This window comes from Simochromis diagramma, unplaced genomic scaffold (genome assembly GCF_900408965.1).
Source record: "Simochromis diagramma unplaced genomic scaffold, fSimDia1.1 OVJJ01000817.1, whole genome shotgun sequence".
In the NCBI taxonomy this organism is placed as follows: Eukaryota; Metazoa; Chordata; class Actinopteri; order Cichliformes; family Cichlidae; genus Simochromis; species Simochromis diagramma.
In genome coordinates this window covers 1-19,858 of record NW_024387354.1, presented here as the reverse complement: position 1 = coordinate 19,858, position 19,858 = coordinate 1, and the positions used below count along the sequence as shown (strand labels likewise).

Below are 19,858 nucleotides of genomic sequence, written 5' to 3'. Positions count from 1 at the left end.
GTGAGAACTGTCGGCACTAACTTTATTTTTATTTTGCAACACATTCCCTTCTTGTTTTCCTCCCTCAATGCTTGTGCTCATTTCTAGTTAATGTCTTTACTTATACAGGTAAATAGACTTTAGTGAATAGGATTTACAAAGAGGTTATATATAAAATGCAAAACTACCTGTTTTTCAAGTATCTTTATGACTCTGTGTCATTGCACCAAAATTATAAGCAATCCAGTCCTTTTTAGATGTTTAAAAATATTTTTACAGAACTGTTGTTATATTTGTTGTCTGCTGACCTTTTGGCCAGATCACCTTAAAAAATACATTTTTAATGTCAATAAGATTTTTTTTAACCGGATAAATAAAGGATATAAAAAGTAACATTGCAAAAAACTGACTGCAGCTTCTAACTTGTAACAGGAATGTCGTGGCTCAAGATGACTTGATATCATTTATGAGGGATAAATCTGATATATATCACATATTATAAGGCAACAAATTATTTACAGCAGTTTAAATACAGGCAATCACTTTTTGGCAAAATACTGGAAATCAGTTTTGGCAGACAATCACTTTTAGGCACAACAGAACGTTCCTAAATCTACTCGTGAGATATCACGATGGCAGCTTTGATCACTAATTTTGTTTTTACTCATTTTATTCTATGAAATACTTTTGACGTGACTACTGAATTTCAACCAGGTAAACTCACTGATGTATTTTACTTTCTGTCTTAGGACGACAAAAATAGACGTACCAGAGTGCCACAGCCCCACATCTCTGCACACACTGACTCCGTCATCTCTGTCTTTGTTAGTTCATCAGTTCAGTTTTCCTGGCACAAATTTGCAGGGCTGAACAATAACAGCACGAGTTTCGATTCTGTGTCCACTGCGATTAATCTGCCATCATTTAGATTATATGACAACAACCTTCAAATCTGAAGTCTCAGAAATCTGCTTCATGTACAAGTTCCTCCAATAATCAGGGCTAATATCACCAAATCGTACATAAACAGACTTTAACATGTTAAATATTTCTCAAATATGGGGAAAAAAACAATATAAAATACTATATTAATAACAAAATATCTTAAAAAAACAGCTATAAATTGCTTGAAACATTTGCAATAAAAAATACAAAACAGCTTTATTGTCAGTACATGAGGACACAGTTACAGCGATGTTGGAGTGGTCAAAAGAAGACAGAGATATGAAGTAGAAATATTGTATACAAATATTAAATAGAAGAAAAAACAAAGTTATAAAAACATTAATAATTGAAATCTGCAACAATATTCACATAAAGTGTAAAATACAGAGTTAACTGTTTAATAGGTAAAGTTTAGGTCTTGCAGTCGAACAATGATCCCAAACACAGCAGCAAATCTACAGCAGAATAGCTGAAAAGCAAAGTCCAGACCTCAACCTGGGACATTCAGAGAGCTGTGCTTAAATAAATGCCCACAAAGCTCAAAGAACTGAAGCAACGTTGTAATGAAGAGTGGGCCAACATTCCTCCACAACAATATGAGAGACTGATAAAGTCAAGCAGAAAACAATTAGCTCACATTTGTGCTGCTAGAAGTGTTTCTAGTTATTCACAGGACTGTAGTTTGAATTTAAAGAAATGTGAAAGTGCACTGAAATTAACATAAAGTTATTGCAATTTAAAAAAAAAATCAAGAAATCTAAGAGGAAGAAACAATGTAAACCACACAATTTTTTTCCTTATATTCTCCACACGGCAATGCACATAACAGACATAAAATATTTGCATTTATCAATAGAAAATATACAATTTTTCCATAGTCATAGCCAGGCCCGATTACTGCCAAACCTGTGCTGAATCAATCACTTAAACAGGACCTGTCTGACAAAGTAGAGTAGACCAAAAGATCCTCAAAAACTACACATCATGGCGCAATCCAAGGAAATTCAGAAGCAAATAAGAAACAAAGTAATTGAGATCTCTCAGTCTGGAGATGCAACGTCAAGATGAACAGAATCCAGTTTCTGGGATCCTGAAGGAGAATGTCTGGCCATCTGTTCACGACCACAAGCTGAAGTGCACTTGATCCAAAGCACACCAACAAGTCCACCTCTAAGCAGCTTAAGTAAAACAAAATAAAGACTTTGGAATGGCTTAGCCAAAGTTCATACGTGAATCTGATTGAGGTGCTGTGACCTTGGAAAGGTGGTTCATACTCAAAAACCCTCCAGTGTGGCTGAATTACAACAATTTTGCAAAGATGAGTGGGCAGAAATTCTTCCAGCACCTCGTAAAGGACTCATTGCCAGTTATCCCAAACGCTTTATTGCAGATGTTTCTACTCAGGGTGGCCCAACCAGTTATTAGGTTTAGGGGGCAATCACTTTTTCCACACAGGGCCATAATAATGGCCGCCTTAATAATAAATGCCTTGATTTAGGAACTACTTTTAATGTTTACTTGTGCTATTTTGCAAAAAATAAAATCTCTGCAAAAACATCAAAACTGCTGACCATCTGACCTCAATATGAAATTATTAATCTTTTGACAAAAAACATTTAGATTTGTAAAAATAAAGAAACCATAGAGGAACAAACAATGTTGTTTGCTACGTTCTAACATGGCAATCTAAATAACAGTAATGCAAACATATATATTTATCAATAAAAACAGATCGCCTTTTCACTGTTACAAAAGTCGAGTACATCAATGTTTGTTCAGCTTTCATAAATGTAAGTTTATAAGTACATAGTACATTTTTTGGTCCAACTTCTTTTAATACATGCAACACATTTCAGAACATTTGGGACAGAGACAACAAAAGACTGGAAATACTTCGTAAAAATCTGGTGAAACACTTTAAAGCCAGTGGGATTAAATGGGAAACATAAAATTTAATACTAGACAAAGACCGATTGAATCATGAAGCAAAGAATTAATAACTAAATCACAAGTAGAAAATGTTATGCAGATATTATTGGATAGATTTTGGTGTAGAAAAAAATGACAAGAAATGAAAAATGAAAGTTATCTGGTCTTTTTCTTTAAAGAGTAGCTGCAGAGCAGCAACACTGACAAAGACCATCATCACCAATACTGCAGCTAATACAATGATCCAGGAGGAAACTTGAAAAAGCAGGAAAAATGTGACACTGATCAAAATGAATACATCAATTATTGATCAAAGAGAAAATGCATACTACCACAATGCATTGTTATTGCATCTCAGTTTCTCACCATCACTGATAATCTGACGTCTGCTGGACCTCAGGAATCGTCTCCATCACCTCTCTGTGAGGAGCAGAGAGCACTCGTGCTGCACATCCCACCTGTGTGCTGTGTTTACGTGAACCTGAGAGCACAGCTGTAGTGGTGACAGTGAATGTAGCGTTGGTGTTGGACACACTGACAGTGTTGTACTGTGAGAAGCTGAGGTGTTGTTGTGAGACACTGAGTGTTACAGTGGGAGCAGGTCGACCAGTGGCTGAACAGGAAACAACCCACTCTTCAGCAGAGTTTGACTCTCTGACATCAACAACAGGTTCATGCAGCTCTGTGAAGGATCAGGAGATATAAGATAAGGAGGATATTGTTAAAGATACATTGACTTCTAACACATGTAACGCATTAAGGTAAAATTTGTTACCATAAGGATGTGTTACACGATTTATAAACCCCAGTTTGTTAATTATTTGTTCATTATTCATAACTATATACTTAATTTTTTAAAAATTAAGTGTTTTTGGTCAAATGGAATTTCTTTTTGGGTAATTTTAGCCCCTTTTAGCCCTCTGCCAAAATGTTTTAACCTTTCTGTCTCTAACAGTAAAACATCGTTCCTTTATCTTCTGTGTCTGGTGTGTTGGTCAGGATTAGCTAGCTTGGCAAAAAGTTCACATTAAACAATTAAAGTGTGTTACTGTGAGGTGTGTGTTCGTACTATGAGTCACAGCTCGAGTTTTCTTGCGGGTGAAGGTTTTTCACCTCGCTGTCATTCTTGCATAAAAGTGTTTGACCCCTTCAGAAAAAAAAACGGAATTTGGGATTATTTTTTGTTTTGTTCATTGTGTGTATTTGTTTCTACTTTTTACTTTTTCTTTTACTGTGTACAGCACTTTGGTCAACCTGTGTTGTTTTTAGACATGGTTATTGATTGATTGATTGATTGATTGATTGATTGATATGTCTTTGATTAAAATACAGCCTACTCCACATCCTCCAAGTTACAGAGAAGAGGAACCATCTGGGGTGAACTTGTGCACTTGGTATTGGCTGTCATGGTCCCTGTGCCTCTCCGGCTCGCTCATGTTGGCCACAGGTTTGTTTTGTTTTCTCTCCTGCTTCCCTGGGTGGAGCTCATTGTGGGCTCTCACCCTTGGCCCACGTATCTGCGGTGATTTCTACACCTGTTGCTGATCAGGCGGCGTCCCCCTTGCCTATTTAACGCTGCGGCACGGAGTATTCGGCACTGGAATGTTGAACCTCCCATGTTCGTGCTCTCAGCTCTCCTAAGACAAACTCTCTCAGTGTTGTGTGGCGTATTGATCTAATTGGACTCTTTGTGTTTAGATCTCCCCGGAACTGGTGGCGGACCCTGACCTGTGATCCCTGTGTGTGTCAACATAAGTGGAAATTGGAGCGAGAGTGGCTGTGGAGAAGCGAGTGTGCGTAAGAAGAGGAGTGGCGGAGTTTGGGCCGAGTGGAGAGCGAGTGTGGATTCCTTCCCCTGGAGCCCTGAAGCCCTGCCCCATGCACTGTATATACACATCACTGTGGTTTCCCTTCTGTGTTAATAAATTGTCAACCCTTTGCTTGCCACAACGCTGCCTGCGTCTGAATCCATCTGTTAGCCCTGACATTGGATACCTGGAAATCAGTGAAGGGACCATTAATGCTTAAACTTGTACACAGGTTTGAGAGCAACCACCCAAAAGCTTCTGCTAATAAACACTAGTCTGTGTTTGTGATGCAAATGTTTCTGGCTGTGTTCACAAACATTTAGTAAGGTGAGTGAGGAATATTAATACTTATTATTAGATCATTAGCAGACTGTAGAACTTGACTGCACGCCAAGGTGGCCGTTCAGCCATTTGATTCATGTTGCAGCAGCTCATGAGTGAATGAACATCGTGCAATAAAAGTACTTCTAGAAGTACATTTTTGCAAAAACGTACATTGTGGAGGAATGTAGGGAAGACACGAGGGAGCCCAATATTTTACTCAAACGTTAATCGCTGCATCACACAACTGAACATTCAAAGCGCCAAAACCTAACCCTCTCACTTCCCGTTACACTGGGTACGAGTGGAGCTACCTGGTGGTATGTACTTACATTTATTTAAATTTACTTGAGTAGGGTAGAGTCATGCTAATGACCTAATAATTTTATTCAGGTGTGTTGCAGCAGAGATACATTTAAAAGCTTCAGGACGCCGGCTCTCAAGGCCTGGAGTTTGACACCCCTGCTTTACACAAAGATGGGTTAAATCACAGTGCAAAGAATGAATGAATAAATGAAATATAAAAAATAAATAATTATTAAATAGTCTTACACATCAATGTCATTGGTTGACTTTTGAAGTATTTGAATCCTTATTGGGTTCCCTGAGTGACAGAAGGATTAAAACACTTTAAAATCAGTACTGAAAATATGTGCAGACATTACTGGATAGATTTAGGGTTAGAATCAATAAATCACTATCATGTTAATAAGATAAGACACATTACAAAACGACATACTAGAAAGTGAAAAGGTAACTTTTCTTCAAGCAGCATAGTGGAGCAACAGAAAAAGACAAACACCAACACCAGCACTGCTGCAGCTATTACAGTGATTGAGGGAAAATCTGTGGAAAAAACAGAAAAACGTGACGCTGACCAACAATAATACATCACTCATGAAGTACTGAAGTCATTGTTATTAGATCCCAGTCAAATTTACCCAAGTATCATCCGTCTCTAGTCTAGTCTGTGGTATACAGAAAGAGTTTCTCACCACCAACAGATGTTTTTTGGACCTCAGGAATCGTCTCCATCACCTCTCTGTGAGGAGCAGAGAGCACTCGTGCTGCACATCCCACCTGTGTGCTGTGTTTACGTGAACCTGAGAGCACAGCTGTAGTGGTGACAGTGAATGTAGCGTTGGTGTTGGACACACTGACAGTGTTGTACTGTGAGAAGTTGAGGTCTTGTTGTGAGAGTGTTACAGTGGGAGCAGGTCGACCAGTGGCTGAACAGGAAACAACCCACTCTTCAGCAGAGTTTGACTCTCTGACATCAACAACAGGTTCATGCAGCTCTGTGAAGGATCAGGAGATATTGCAAGGAATATGTTGTTGAAAGGAAATCAGTTTCTAGCACATTTAAACACATTAATGCAAAAGTTCTTACCATAGACTTGGAAGCAGGTTCTACCAGTGAAGGAGCCTTCAGGATAAGTGTTAAACAGACAGTGATAGCATCCTTCATCCTGCTCCGTCACATTCCTGATGACTATGGAGCAGTTCTGTAGTCCAGTGTATTTAAACTTGACTTTATCGTTAAAGCCATCATTCACTCTCTGACCATAGTACTTGCTGTAGGTGGCAACATTTGTCTCCACATCACGTGAGATTTTCTGCCATGTGACCTGAAGGACGTCTTCAGTGTCCAAGAGCTGACAGCTGAATTCAGCATCTTCTCCCACTGCTGCCAGCACAGTCTGCTGTGTTTGGACCACTGCTGTTAGAGCTGCATGGAGAATAACATGAGTTAGAGATGTGGAACTGAGAGGTATTGATGGGAAGGATTAAACAATAATTCGGGTCATGGAGTAGTCTGTGTTTTAGGCTCAAACAAATTGACATATGGGTACCACTTAAATGTGATGTAGACTATAAATATAAACCTGACACTCATTGTTTCATACTGTATGTTTCAGGGACATTTTCTTTCATCTATAAAAAAAGAGTAAGACAATTCAGTTAGCTACCAACTAAACAAAGAAAGTCAGATAGACGTACAGATCGTGTCTATATTGGTTCTGTTGGTCCATGACCAATTCTGGAGGTCTGTACTGCATTTGAACTTTTCCAACAATTTGGAGGTCCAACCATGATTTAAGCTGGACATCAATATGGCGTTCAACATTAGAACCTTGGACTTGATGTATATTTTTTGGACATCATGTAGATATCTATGACAAGTGCAGGGAATTTAAAGGTTTAATTGAGGTCATATTTTTTATTTACAAAATATCAATATTGGGGTTACAAAACAATCCCTTCAGTGGACCAAAAATGAATTATAAAACCCATCACTTCAACATAACCAATACCAGGACTGGTATTGACTGGTAACTCGTGCTACTGTAGAAATTCCCATTGATTTTCTACATTTTCCCAGAGGCCTCCCCTTCTGTGGATTACTAGTATGTTATTTATTAATTTGTGCCTCAATTATTTCAGATCAGTTATTTCACTGGGGAAGCCCTATATTGCCCACTTCCTAATTTCAGCACTGTTTGATCTTTCTCTTTAGCATGTATGTAACTTTGGTTTGTTGAGATTTTGGCATTACTTCTGTCATAAACATTCTCTCTCAGACATAACTGACTAAGATTTCTGTGGTTACCCAGAACATTTTAATAGACTTTTTGTAATCAATCAGGTCTTCAACCCCTTCTTTTTAAAATAGTGTATAAACCGTATGTATGTGTGAAAGACTGTTAATGTTTTGATAAATTGTTTATTTTAGAACAATTGGTGAGTGTGTTTAGCCACTTCACACTACTACACTTTGCTCTAAACTACATTCCTTCTCTGAACAGTATATATGTGAATGGACTGACGGATCTTTTAATTTCAAATGTTAAATAATTGTCAGTAAACTACTTATGACCTTAATGTCATAGAAAGACTGAAAGACATCCATTGAAAACAGGGTGCAGAAATTTAAGGTGCCAGGCCAATATCCACCACCCTGGAAGTCCTTAACTGAGGGGGACCACATTAGGTCACAGCTGGTGCAGCTGAACACTGGCAGTGCAAGGTTATAACGGCCTTTAGGAAGGATAAGGAGAAATCCAGTCATGGCTCAACAAAGACATTCATTTTTTCCATGTTGTTTTCAAAGCGGTCTGGTAAATCCAAATGACCTTTGACAGGTGCCCACATATACTGCGGGCCGAGGGTAATTCAAAACAATGTAGCAATGTACAATTTGCACTAAAACACATCTATTGTGTATGTACTGTGTGACAAAAGAGCAACTTACCATTTATGGTTACAAGAGCCACAGTTGCACCGGGTGAAACCTCAACGTTACAGAGGTTTCACTCTGGGGCCTTGAAAGCTGGAGGTTGAACCCATACCCCCTCACCCTTGAAGAACGTTTATCATGGTTTAAGGATTTGTTTTTTATTCAGTGGTCAGACTGGAGAGCACTGCAGCGGGTGTTTAATGAGGTCGATAAGACTATCAAGAGAGACAAGGTCAACTCTTCTTATGAGAATATTAGGAAGCGTCTTGTATATGATCAGCTCGCACATGGCCCGAAGATTGGTTTACCTTCTGCCATGTTCAGGCCAAAAATCATCAAAAACCCTGAGGACTGAAAAAAGAAAAAAACAAATGGTAGGTTGTCTCTGTGTGAGAGACGTTGGCATTATACTCGATATTTTTAAAAAATGCAATGTGTGGATTTCTTTTACAGACAACATCTGCCATATTGTGGACCGCTCAGAGTCTCCCCCTCCAGCACTGCTAATCCAGACCCCACCGACTCCGCCCCCCTCTCCAGGATGCTCACAGGACTCTGCAGGATCACACCCGTCTGAGGAAACAGAACCCAACATTAAACTCGCAACCTTCCACCTGCTGTCGATGGCACTGAATGAGTACGTGCAGGAGATATGTTATGGATGCCAATCCGGTCACCCCAGCCAGTTACAACACAGTTGCCTGTTTGAGCTGCCTGTGTTTTTCTTCGAGACCTACTATGATGAGGTGATGGAAAAGCTCCGGATGCCCCGATTCATCCCGGCCATCCATCTGTTTGTTTGCTCATACACGGGGCTGGACTGGGACAAAAAATAGGCCCGGGCATTTTGACTGGAGACCGGCCCACCAAAAATGTGACGTCATTCATGGATAAAACCGCAAAGGATTCTGGGAACTTGTGGCAAGAGGTACTAGCGCATGCAAGCTTTCAATTGAACTCAGTTACCCAGCGATAAAAAGAAACACAAAAAATGGCAAGAAGCTGGTGTATTATTAACTGCAACAGCCGGTGTTGTGCCAAAAAGTGATTGTCTGCCAAAAAGTGATTTCCGGTATTTGCAAAGAAACTGATTGCTCGTATTTAAATTGCTATAAGTAACTTGTTGGGCTATAATATGTGAAACATATGTCAAATGCATCCCTCATGGATGACATAAAGTCATACTGAGCTACAAACAACATTAGTGTAACAAGGTAGAAGCCGCAATCAGTCTTTGGCAGTGACTTTTATATAACCTTTATTTATGCCGTAAAAAAAAATCTAATTAACATTAAAAATGTATTTTGTAAGAAGTAGTTGGACAGCAGAAATGGCTCAAATATTACAATAGTTCTGTAAAAATATTTAAAGTGGGGACAAAGGACTGGATTGGTTATAATGTAAGTATAATATAAATATAAATAACACAGAGTCGTAAAGATACTTGAAAAAACAGATAATTTTTTAAATTCCATATATAGCCCCTTTGTAAATGCTGTTCACCGAAGTCTATTTACCAACATACGTAAAGATATTACACTTAAAAAATACACGCAAACATTGGAAATCACTTTTTGGCACAACACCTGTTGCATGACTGCCACGTGAAGCCGACGGGTAAAGAGATCGGTTGTTATCGGATTACGTCGTGGAAGAGAAATTGTTTAAGCCATGTTTCCGAAGTAACGAAGGGGCGACGGATGGCCTGGATATACCAAATATAACGTCTCAGAACACTCCAGCTCACAGGTTCGTCTGCTCCACGCATTCCCACAAAGGTCAGAGTTTTGTAGTAGTTAATGAGTCATTTTCCTTAACATAATTGGTGATATAGGTTACAAGCAAGTCTGGCGCTGAACAGAAATTGTCACGCTATGCTCCTTTATTTATTGTGCATAAATAGTGAATTGTCCTGACACAATATTGCGTTTGGCTTCTGTTATTACCATGGTACATTGACAAAAACATGTACTTTTACTCACAGGATAAAACAGTTGTTTTGTATCACTAATTGCCCAGTGCGATTACAGCATACAGTATTATTGTCACTGCTACATTTCTGTGATGCTACCAGAAATTATTTCCACTACTAATTAATTACCGTTGAGCTCAAAGGTTATATTAATACACGGTTAACGAATGTGTATTTATGAAGACGATTTGTGAGACGAACAAAGGTAAACTTACCTTTGTTCGTACGATGGTCTTTCGGTGCATTTCAAGGTCCTGCACCCATCCGTCGGTAAACTGTACCTGGGCTTGTTGCAGTGACCTGAAGTTACTAAACTTCATGAGTGTATGCACTCACTCCAAGAACCGTGTAAATCTGAGCGTGGTGAAAGTTGGGCAGCACGCTAACGTCTTGTGTCCACTCGTAAGGGTCTGACCCTTTCACTTCTTTGATTTTTCCTCGTATCTTTTCTTTGTCTTTTCGTCGAGTCTGTCTTTGTATGGACCGGCATTGTTCTCCGTCGTTTTGTACATTCCTTTTTTGGGGGGCAAAGAAAAACCAAGAAGGTATTGGAACTGGAGAATGAACGTTTTGTGGTGCTGCAATTGCAAATGCTTGTATTTGATGCGGTACTTGGATTGTTTTGCCACGAGTTCCCGGCATGCAATGCGCAAAGTCACGTGGTCTGTCAATCGCTATAGGAAAAACCATAAAGCCTTTGCATGAAAACAACTGCTTTGATGTACACTGCCTTGTTGGTATATATGTATCAATCTAATAAAGTTAAACCTACACCATTCTCCGTATTCGGGATTTTAAACAGTACATAGCGGAAACAAAAAGACTGCTTGGTAGAGTTAACCTCCTGAACTATCTACAACACATGGTAGAAACCTTAAATTAAGACCAAGAACACTAGAGGTGAGACATGATCATTAATTAATATTAAAATTAATAAATGACAGATTTAGGGATATTTTCATAAAGTATTTATTTACCAAAACAATAGAAAACAGCATGGTAGCACAATATATTTTGTTAACACAGCAACCTTTAAATATGAAAGGAGACAGAGAAAGAAAGGTGAGAAAGAAGAATAAGAATACACTTAATTGAGTTTTTGATGGCATTTTACACACAGTACTAATACAGTATCTAGAAAATATGGGAAAATACTGGCATCATATACAGTACTTACTTCTGAAGAAATTATATGGGACCCTGAAAAACAGGACACAAGTGAAAGGACATAGAACAGTTAATGGCAATTGATGGACTTGCTCAGATGATCACAGTACTGGCATCTTTATTCCAGAAAGGAATTAGAGGAATCATATACACTAGTACTTACGTTGATGAACTTAAAAAGTTGAATGGTCTCGAACCTCTTAAACAAGCAATGTATGATCAGACCCTGACAAACAGGACAGAAAGGAATAAAGATTAGATGAATATTAAAATCTATAAAGGACAGATTATAATTGAATTGTATCACCAAATACTATTCACTCACCAATAAAAGGTCACCTACAACACTTCCACAGCAGCAACACTGAGCATATCTTAAGACATGGAAACCTTTAAGAAGTGAAAGGACAGACACTGAAGGTTGAGAAAGAATTGCACTTAATAGATTTTTTCAGACAATGACAGCACTGGTATGCTTACTCTAGAAAAATGGTTGAATCACATTCCATATAGTACTTACTTAAAATGAACACACTTCAATCCTCCTAAAATGACTGACAGCATCTGAAATGAAACAATGACAGATTAAGACTGTAAGAATATATGTTTATAAATGCCTAATACTCCAATCTCATATTTATTCTTTCTATTAAGATGGACAAATTCTAAGCATTTACCAATCACTTGACTTGTTTGAAGTGAAGGTAGATACTAAATGTATTCATTTAGGCAATAACAATAAAGCTGAATTTAATATTAACAATAGATAATTAGGAATGTTTTGCTCATTTTTATTTCACCTCACCAGGTTACAAAAGGAGCTTTCTCAGCAGGTCACTCTTCTCAGCTACCCTGTCAATGACCATGTCAGAGTCCAATGACATGAGAATGTCCCTTTCAGTGGCCATCAGCATAAACATCTCCAGCTTGTTTGCAGACAGGCTGCTTCGGAGTCTGCTTTTAATGAACTTGAGTGTAGAGAATGTTTTTTCACAGGCAACCTGAGTGAGGGAGAGGGTCAGCAGGTACTTGTATGCCAGCCCAAGGAGACGATAGGCATCAGACAGCATGTTGAACCGCCTGAGTATTTACTAGCAGCACAGTGGGCAATTTTTGCAAGAACCACAGCTTTCGGTCACAATTTCACTTTCTTCGTCCCATTCTTCAGATCTGTCCTTTGCTGTTCTGGCCGTGTACTCATCTACATGTGATGTCTTAAGCCTTTCCCACTGTTCAGCAAAACGTTTCAGTTCTGACTAAAGGTTATTAACTGTAGCCCTGCTGTCAAATTTAAGTAGACAGGCGCTGAGGTTCTGAAATGCATTACTTGGAAGAGAAACTGTTCTGACCTGGCTAAACTTCCTGGGGTCCAACCATGCCAAATCGGCAAGAAGAGGGCCATGTATGACAAATCGTCTGTGGATTGCTTCAATAACTGTGTCCAGGATGATGTTGTGCACTTTCACCTCATATGATTTCTCAGCATTGATTTGCAACTCATCTTCAGGCATCTCTCCGGCCATGCCTTTTCTCTTTTTGGCTCTCTTTTTAGGTAGTTCAGCCTCCACTTCCATGTCTGTGTTGTTCTCCCTCTCCTCTAGTTTTTGATTTGTCTGTTTCACAAATGTGTCTGCAGCTGTCTTCACAGTTGGAAAGTCCCTGGCAATACTTTTGAGGCTATCTTGTGTGGCAGTCACCATATGATGGGCAGAGAGAATGTCCATCCCCTTTGACTGGAGGTACTTTGACAGAGGAGTTGTTTGCTCAAACACTCTAAGAAATATCTGTGCTGTTAACACAGTTTCATGCTTCAAGAGACACTCTTTAAAGCCTCGTGCTTTGGCACGAACAGCTGGCTTTTCTTTTTCCCTCTTTTCAATGGCTTCCAGCGTCAGCACTACATCAACGAAGAGGCCATCATCTGGTTTTCCAAAATGTCCAAAGATTTTCTGGAGGGCATCATGCTTGGCCCACCACCGTGTCTCACCTATTGGACTGAGGCGTCTGTGTCTTGTGTTTTCGGTTTGTTTCTCCCACAGATTAAGCCTGTGATAGGACTCCTTGATGAACACAGCTATGTCATTAAGTAAATTAAAGAGTGATCCACTTTCAATGACACTTTGTGTTGTGTCAGCAATCACAAGATTAAGTATGTGTGCATAGCACCACACATGCACATGAGTTGGAGACTGGGCAGTCATAAGTGCTGAAAAGCCTTTGTACTGGCCCTGCATATTTGAAGCACCATCTGTTGCATTCCCAATGCACATGGCCTTGTCTAGATTCAGATGCTCTAAAACTCCGGAAAGCAAGTTTACAAAGTACTGCCCCGTGGATGCTTCGCACCTCACTATGGAGACAAGCCTCTCCTGCACAGACTCAGTAACATACCTGATGATTACTGAACACTGATCATAACCTGTGATGTCTTGGGTTGTGTCTAGCTGAACAGAAAACATCCCAGCTTTCTGGACATCACTGGCGATGCTCTCTTGAAGGAGATGGCCAAGTGCATCAATCACTGAGTTGACAGTTGTTTTGGAGAGTAGGGTGATGAGAGATCCTCTACCTCTTGATCCACTGGTCTGATGCAACTTCTTGCTTTTTTCAATGCAGTCATTCAAATGTTCTCCAAGGCACATATCATACTTGCCTAATAACACAATCAGTTCCAGAAAGTTACCATGATCGATGGTGTTATCACCTAAAGTGTATGCAGCCTCATTCTCCACATGCCTATAGCTGAGTCCCCTCTTCCCAAGTACTTTGATCACATCCACTATACGCTCTAAAACTTGCCGTCTCTTTTTCACTTGTGCTCTGTGAGCTGACAACTGACTGCCAGCAAACAAGCTCCTGATGTTGCCTTTTGAGCACCTTAAGAAAAAAGCTTCAGCACAGGTCTGGTGTGTATTGCTCTTTTCATGCTCCTCTGTGCGCAGATGTATATGTCGCCAGTCACTCATGCCTGTTATAAATGTGCTGGTGTCAGTCAGCCTTGCAAATGCCAGACACACAAAGCAGAACAATAAATGGCGTTCTTTGCAATAAGTAAGCCACTTCCTGTTGGTGCCATCTTTACAGCTGAACACCCTCATCACAACTGCACTGCTACTGTTCTGCTGTGGGTGGTAATCTAAGAAGGCCTGTAATATGGCAGGTTCAGGGCGAGCAAAGTAATCGATGCCCTGGCTCTCTCTCTCCTGCTCTTCCATCTCTCTCTCTTGCTCTTCCATCTCTCTCTCTTGCTCTTCCATCTCTCTCTCCTGCTCTTCCATCTCTCTCTCCTGCTCTTCCATCTCTCTCTCCTGCTCTTCCATCTCACTCTCCTGCTCTTCCATCTCACTCTCCTGCTCTTCCATCTATCTCTCCTGCTCTTCCATCTCACTCTCCTGCTCTTCCATCTCACTCTCCTGCTCTTCCATCTCTCTCTCCTGCTCTTCCATCTCACTCTCTTGCTCTTCCATCTCACTCTCCTGCTCTTCCATCTCTCTCTCCTGCTCTTCCATCTCTCTCTCCTGCTCTTCCATCTCTCTCTCCTGCTCTTCCATCTCTCTCTCTCTTGCTCCATCTCTCTCTGCTGCTCTTTTATTTCTCTCTCTTGCGCCATCTCTCTCTGCTGCTCTTCTGTCTCCTCTGTCACAGACTTCTCCACCTTTGATGATAAATCAGCCTGGTGCAACATGTAAGGATTGGCACAATTTGTTAAGATTTTGAGGAGTTTGAGAAACTAACCTTAAGCATAAAATAAAATTTACTATCAGTAACTTCATAGCACCCGCCCAGCAGTATATAAACTCCGTCATGCTAGTTACGCAGTACGAGTTATTCTAAGCGACTGTATAAAGTCACCACAACGAAAACAAACTCCAACTAAACTTGGTTTATATCTGACACAGATAGACAGCAGGTCATAACTTCTTACCTGAAGTTCCGTTCCTCTGCCACTATGACCGGCGGCCGCCTCGGGTCTCTCCTCCTCTTGCCTCCCCTTTCCCTCATCCACCTGCTGGCCTCCACCACTTGCTGATCTTGCTAAATCTATGGAAGCTGTGCCATAGCTACCACCAAACAATTCAGTAATTTTCACACATTTGGCAGCGTCTGCCTGAAGGGCTTGTTTCTTTTTGGCCCTAATTTTTTCGGCACCTCCTTTCCTTTTTTTGTTCTCCATCTTCTTTAGTTCGTCTATAAGATTGCTAAACAAGGGGGAGGGTGCATCCGACCTCCTCGGCTGTAATTGGTCCAGCCCAGAGTCGATCATGACCAATTGGCCAATCCAACACCTTTCATTAAGTGTGCCTATGCCAAAAGGCACACTTATTACTATTGCTCGGATTTATTAAGTGTGCCTATGCCAAAAGGCACACTTATTACTATTGCTCGGATTTATTATTCTTATTATTATTATTATTATTATTTTCCTTTTTCAGCCTGAAATTTTCGCGCGTAACTCATCCCACAGTTTTGACACAAGCTTCATATATGTTATATCATTTTGTGCGGCTGGATCAGGAATGGTGTGCTATGACTTTTGGTGTTTATTACTTCTATAGTTTTTTAAATATGAATATTTTAATGCAAGTTTTTGCCCATTGGAATGAATGGGGAGGAAAATGAAACTTAAGGGAAACTTGATTTGTGGTGTGCTGGCTCACTCTAGTGGTATGTCGGGAGTATTTGGATTACCGTAATGACGACAATATCAACGGCGCGCACAGCGTCGGTGCTTTCAGGAACCATTGGAATTCTTAAGGTTGCGCGAAGCATTGAATAGTTACGGTAACGGCAAGGGTGTGTTGCTGCTAGCCGGCTAGCTAGCCGCCGGCTTGCTACCTAGCGCCGGCTAGCGACCCTTCGCTAAAAAAACCGTTTCAGTAAGCCGTCTCTCCTTCCACCCACGATCGCTCGCCGCCGATCGACCGGTGGTGGCTAACGATAACTCGTACTGCGTGCTAGCTAGCACGACGGAGTTTCTATACAGCTGTGCCCGTTGTTACTTGTAGTATCAGGTAAATATTAGACGGTAGGAACGTTTCTGCTGGCTTGTTGGTAGGAACGTTTCTGCTGGTTGTTGTTGTGGGGGGGGTGAAAAATAATACAGGACACTCATTGGAGTAATGGCGCGTCTCGTGTGTCTGTCAGTTATGCCTCCAGTCAAATAACATCCATAACCTCAAATAACGGAACATGGTGTCAGAAGACAACTGGAAACGTTAGTTGGGCATAAGTGGAAAGTTTCGGTGTCGGTGCCAGGTTAAAGGTCGGCCAGAGAGGAGCTGCGCGAAAAGAGACGTCATGAGTCAGTTTCAAGTCACCCCGCAAGCGGACGAAAATCAAGTGAACGCCCTTATCTACACTATGGGCGAGCAGGCAGAGGAAATATTGGTATCCCTGCATCTGACTCCCGAAGAGGCGAGCGATTATGAGACCGTTAAAAGGAGATTGGATGCTCACTTCGTAGCCCGAAGAAACATCATATTTGAGCGAGCGAAGTTTAACCAGCGCCAACAAGAGACGGGTGAGTCAGTTGACAATTTCCATACTACACTCCATTGTCTGGCAGAACATTGTGGATACGGGACTTTGCATGATGAAATGGTGCGAGACAGATTTGTCGTGGGTCTGAAAGACAAACGATTGTCAGAACAGCTACAACGGTCAAGCGTCTACAAATCGGGGCTGTACGAAGTCACCTCATCTTTACACAAAACCGTAAGCTGTCATCTGTGAGGCGCGAGCGGTGTTTGGTTTTATCATAGTTCATGGTGGAGAATGGCTGCTCTGCTGAGTTTTGCTCACTGTAGCCGTTTGAATGGCAAACTATACTGATTAGCGGCGGCATAGGCACACTTAAAATTTCTTCAGAAATTTTCGCTTTCTAGTTATTCTTATTATTATTAATTATTATTTTCCTTTTTCAGCCTGAAATTTCCGCGCGTAACTCATCCCACAGTTTTGACACAAGCTTCATATATGTTATATCATTTTGTGCGGCTGGATCAGGAATGGTGTGCTATGACTTTTGGTGTTTATTACTTCTATAGTTTTTTAAATATGAATATTTTAATGCAAGTTTTTTCCCATTGGAATGAATGGGAGTTGAAAATGAAACTTAAGGGAAACTTGATTTGTGGTGTGCTGGCTCACTCTAGTGGTATGTCGGGAGTATTTGGATTACCGTAATGACGACAATATCAACGGCGCGCACAGCGTCGGTGCTTTCAGGAACCATTGGAATTCTTAAGGTTGCACGAAGCATTGAATAGTTACGGTAACGGCAAGGGTGTATGCTTGGTGGAAAACTGCATATCCCACAATTCAAAGCACGCCTCTACCAGTCAAACAATGGCGGCTGCCACTTGGTTTAATATATTCCTCTTATTTGTGTTTCTAGGTCACAAAGTAAACTTTTAAGATATTTTCAGGTGAGAATGTAGGTGTGTAAACGTCAAATATCTGCTCGTTTTGTCAAAACATCCCATATTAGCGAGAGATTTCTCACGATGTAGCCGGCTAGCCGGCTAGCTAGCCGCCGGCTAGCGACCCTTCGCTAAAAAAAAACCGTTTCAGTAAGCCGTCTCTCCTTCCACCCACGATCGCTCGCCGCCGATCGACCGGTGGTGGCTAACGATAACTCGTACTGCGTGCTAGCTAGCACGACGGAGTTTCTATACAGCTGTGCCCGTTGTTACTTGTAGTATCAGGTAAATGTTAGATGGTAGGAACGTTCTGCTGGCTTGTTGGTAGGAACGTTTCTGCTGGTTGTTGTTGTGGGGGGGATGAAAATAATACAGGACACTCATTGGAGTAATGGCGCGTCTCGTGTGTCTGTCAGTTATGCCTCCAGTCAAATAACATCCATAACCTCAAATAACGGAACATGGTGTCAGAAGACAACTGGAAACGTTAGTTGGGCATAAGTGGAAAGTTTCGGTGTCGGTGCCAGGTTAAAGGTCGGCCAGAGAGGAGCTGCGCGAAAAGAGACGTCATGAGTCAGTTTCAAGTCACCCCGCAAGCGGACGAAAATCAAGTGAACGCCCTTATCTACACTATGGGCGAGCAGGCAGAGGAATATTGGTATCCCTGCATCTGACTCCCGAAGAGGCGAGCGATTATGAGACCGTTTAAAAGGAGATTGGATGCTCACTTCGTAGCCCGAAGAAACATCATATTTGAGCGAGCGAAGTTTAACAGCGCCAACAAGAGACGGGGTTAGTCAGTTGACAACTTCCATACAACACTCCATTGTCTGGCAGAACATTGTGGATACGGGACTTTGCATGATGAAATGGTGCGAGACAGATTGTCGTGGGTCTGAAAGACAACGATTGTCAGAAACAGCTACAACAGTCCGAGCCACAAATTGAAACGCCTGGTTGAATTGAACTACCTCGGGCAGGTAGGGCATTAACAGGGAGAGGGGGACACAAAGATATACTTCTTTTTTCTTACGCTCATATAAAATATTTAGCTTTATTAAATAGTTATCTGAATCTTACAACCAAAGTTTTGTAAAATAATACACAAGATTGGCTGTAGACCATTGTTAATCATTCAGAACACTGTGTGTAAAAAATAACAAAAAACAAAAAGTGAATGCAAAAGTGCATAAATATTTTTTTAATCGTTTTGATGTGTTGTGGACAGGGCGTGTCTGACAGTGCACGCTTGCTAAGGGTGGAGGTGGACAAACACTCAGCGGATGAGTCGACAATCACACCTCTCAGGTGAAAGTCTGATCTCTCTTTGATTGTTGCTCTTGTAGTCGTCTGTATTGTCGGTGGAGATGAAAACTACAGTCAGCGGTGGGAGCAGCTAAACGGTTGAAACGTGCGTCCATATGTACATAGCTTCAACGCCGTGTTCTGCAAATGTGGTCGTGGTCGCATTGTAAACCTCTGCGCACAGCGCGCTACAAATCGGGCTGTACGAAGTACGACATGCAGCTTTACCGAAAACCGTAAGCTGTGGCAGCTAGGAGGTGGTCGAGCGGTGTCTTGGTTTAATCATAGTCTGGGAGAATGCGTGCTCCTGCTGATGTTTGCTCTCGTAGCCGTTGGAATGGCAAATCTACTGATTAGCGGCGGATAGAGGCACACGTAAAATTTCTTCAGAACTTTTCGCTTTTCGTTATGCTTTATTAGGAAAGGTGCCTAGCCAAAAGGCACACGAGACTAGTGCTCGGATTTTATATCGTCCTATTATGTGATTGTATTAATTTTCGTTAGCCTGAAATTTCGCGGGGAACTCTGCCACAGTTTGACAAAGGCTTCCATATATGTATATCAGTTGTTTTCTGTTTCTCCTCCTTTCTTTTTTTCTTTTTTTTTTTTCTTCTTCTTCGTTTTTTTTTCATCCTAATCTTTTCCTCACTTTTTTCCCTTTTCAATTCTTTGATTTCCAATTTAACCTTAATTTACACTTTCTTTTTTCTTCTTTCCCTCTCTTTTATTTCTTGTCTTTTCTCTCTCCCTTCCTTCCTACAAATCCCCTTCT

The 19,858-nt window shown here is 40.9% G+C and overlaps 1 protein-coding gene, 1 long non-coding RNA gene and 1 pseudogene across 2 annotated transcripts; 1 reads left to right on the top strand and 2 right to left on the bottom strand.

The window, feature by feature from the left end:
* Positions 1 to 3,243: 3,243 nt before the first annotated feature.
* LOC120718590 (OX-2 membrane glycoprotein-like) lies at positions 3,244 to 6,769 on the bottom strand (the record flags this gene model as incomplete). Its single annotated transcript, XM_040007143.1, has 5 exons — positions 3,244 to 3,535; positions 5,535 to 5,586; positions 5,722 to 5,828; positions 5,978 to 6,280; positions 6,373 to 6,769. Coding segments are annotated over 4 exons (819 nt in total), but the record flags the coding sequence as incomplete, so codon positions are not given.
* Positions 6,770 to 12,615: 5,846 nt separating this feature from the next.
* Positions 12,616 to 14,978, bottom strand: LOC120718594 (annotated as a pseudogene).
* Positions 14,979 to 15,848: 870 nt separating this feature from the next.
* LOC120718593 lies at positions 15,849 to 18,030 on the top strand. Its single transcript, XR_005692522.1, has 2 exons — positions 15,849 to 16,115; positions 17,608 to 18,030. It is a non-coding gene; the product is annotated as an uncharacterized LOC120718593 (long non-coding RNA).
* The last annotated feature ends 1,828 nt before the right edge of the window (positions 18,031 to 19,858 follow it).